Source organism: Morone saxatilis, unplaced genomic scaffold (genome assembly GCF_004916995.1).
Source record: "Morone saxatilis isolate NCDOM2014 unplaced genomic scaffold, NCSU_SB_2.0 Contig7, whole genome shotgun sequence".
In the NCBI taxonomy this organism is placed as follows: domain Eukaryota; kingdom Metazoa; phylum Chordata; class Actinopteri; family Moronidae; genus Morone; species Morone saxatilis.
In genome coordinates, this window is record NW_023340246.1 from 9045840 (window position 1) to 9047196 (window position 1357).

The window sequence follows — 1357 nt, forward strand, 5'->3', positions numbered from 1 at the left end:
TCATCATCATCATCTTCCTCATCATCCTCCTCTAAGGAAACCGCAGTGGCCTCTTTGCCATAGGAGATATTGGCTGCCTGCATATCCCACACTGCTAGCTGCCAGAGACAGGAGATATAACCAGGTCACAATCAGCAGCACGTTGTATTTGGTTGCAAACTGAGGTGACAACATGACTTTATTTTTTACTTTCATTTCATTACCTTAAGTCTGAACCGGTGTGCAGACAGCTTAGGCGCGCTCACGTTATTGACGTTATTGACGTTATTAGCAGAAAATGGACGCAGTGTCCGCACTGATACTTCACTGGCAGAGAAAAACCTCTGTAAACCAACACTTCTTGAACAGGTCGACTGGATCGGACTCAACAGGACGCGGCCGATGAGCATGACACACAAACTTAAAGCTAACGTGCAACGGGACGTAAACAGCTGGCTAACTGAACAGATGTTACAGCTAACTACAGAAAAAATGAGCGAATATACGCCTACAGGTCTGTTCGGAATAGTTACCGATGAGAAACCTCCAGAGACGGACTTTGCCCGACTGTAGTGAACACCTGTTGAAGGGAATCAAACAGGCAGCGGAACATCTGTGGAGCTGTTAGCTAACTGTTGGCTGGCGGTCTCTGACAGAGTCGGACAGCTCATTAGTCAAACTAACCGCGATAGCATCGGGATAAGTTGTCATCACGTTGGTTGTGCAGAAAGCTCCCTGGCGGAAGTCATTGTAAATAAAAATACAAACAAATGACAGTTAGCTCCACGGCACGCGCTAAATTAGAATGCCGACCGGAAGCTGCTTCTGTTTGTAAACAATGTCGAACTTCCGGCCTGGTTTTTCAGAGCAAAAGAGCTTTTCACTTTCCAGGATAAAAGCATCAGGCACTATTACTATTAAGCGTTATTATTAACTTGAATAATGAATCAGTTGTTTTGGTGAATGTAATACATTTAATCCAATAGGTGGGACTGTATTTAGGTGAGGTGAACTACCTCTAGTCAACTGATTTAATTAGCAGTATTTCTTATTATTAATTGATGACCGAATCAAAATAAATCTGCATCCAAACTATCCTTACAGTATAAAACATACATGAGCCAGGTTCCTGTGTTTGGTCACATATGAAGCTGTTAAAACAGATTAAAATGTTTTAAAACGACCACATACAAAATGATTAGACCCATACTTGCAGTTTATTTAAAGTATTGGAATATTAATTATCACACCGTATATGCTTTCTGCAACCAGATTTTACAATAAGGTACAGACAAATTGCCAATTCATGCTTTATCTTTATTTTTACATCAGTTGTTAAGTATCTGTCCAAGATAAATAAACAACCCTTTGGCTAGTT

The 1357-nt window shown here is 40.9% G+C and overlaps 2 protein-coding genes across 2 annotated transcripts in view; both read right to left on the minus strand.

Annotated features, from left to right (window-relative positions):
• Nucleotides 1-820, minus strand: part of LOC118340954 (A-kinase anchor protein 7-like) — a 39546-nt gene extending 38726 nt beyond the window's left edge. The window contains exons 1-2 of the mRNA XM_035679122.1: nt 204-820; nt 3-98 (exon numbers count right to left, since the gene is read on the minus strand). Coding sequence (XP_035535015.1) covers nt 3-98; nt 204-389 — 282 coding nt within the window. The 5' untranslated portion in view covers nt 390-820. The remainder of the gene's footprint in view (nt 1-2; nt 99-203) is intronic.
• Nucleotides 821-1188: 368 nt separating this feature from the next.
• The window catches only part of LOC118340284, a gene marked incomplete in the record, with an annotated part of 3440 nt that continues 3271 nt past the window's right edge, over nt 1189-1357 (minus strand). The window contains 1 exon segment of the mRNA XM_035678170.1: nt 1189-1357.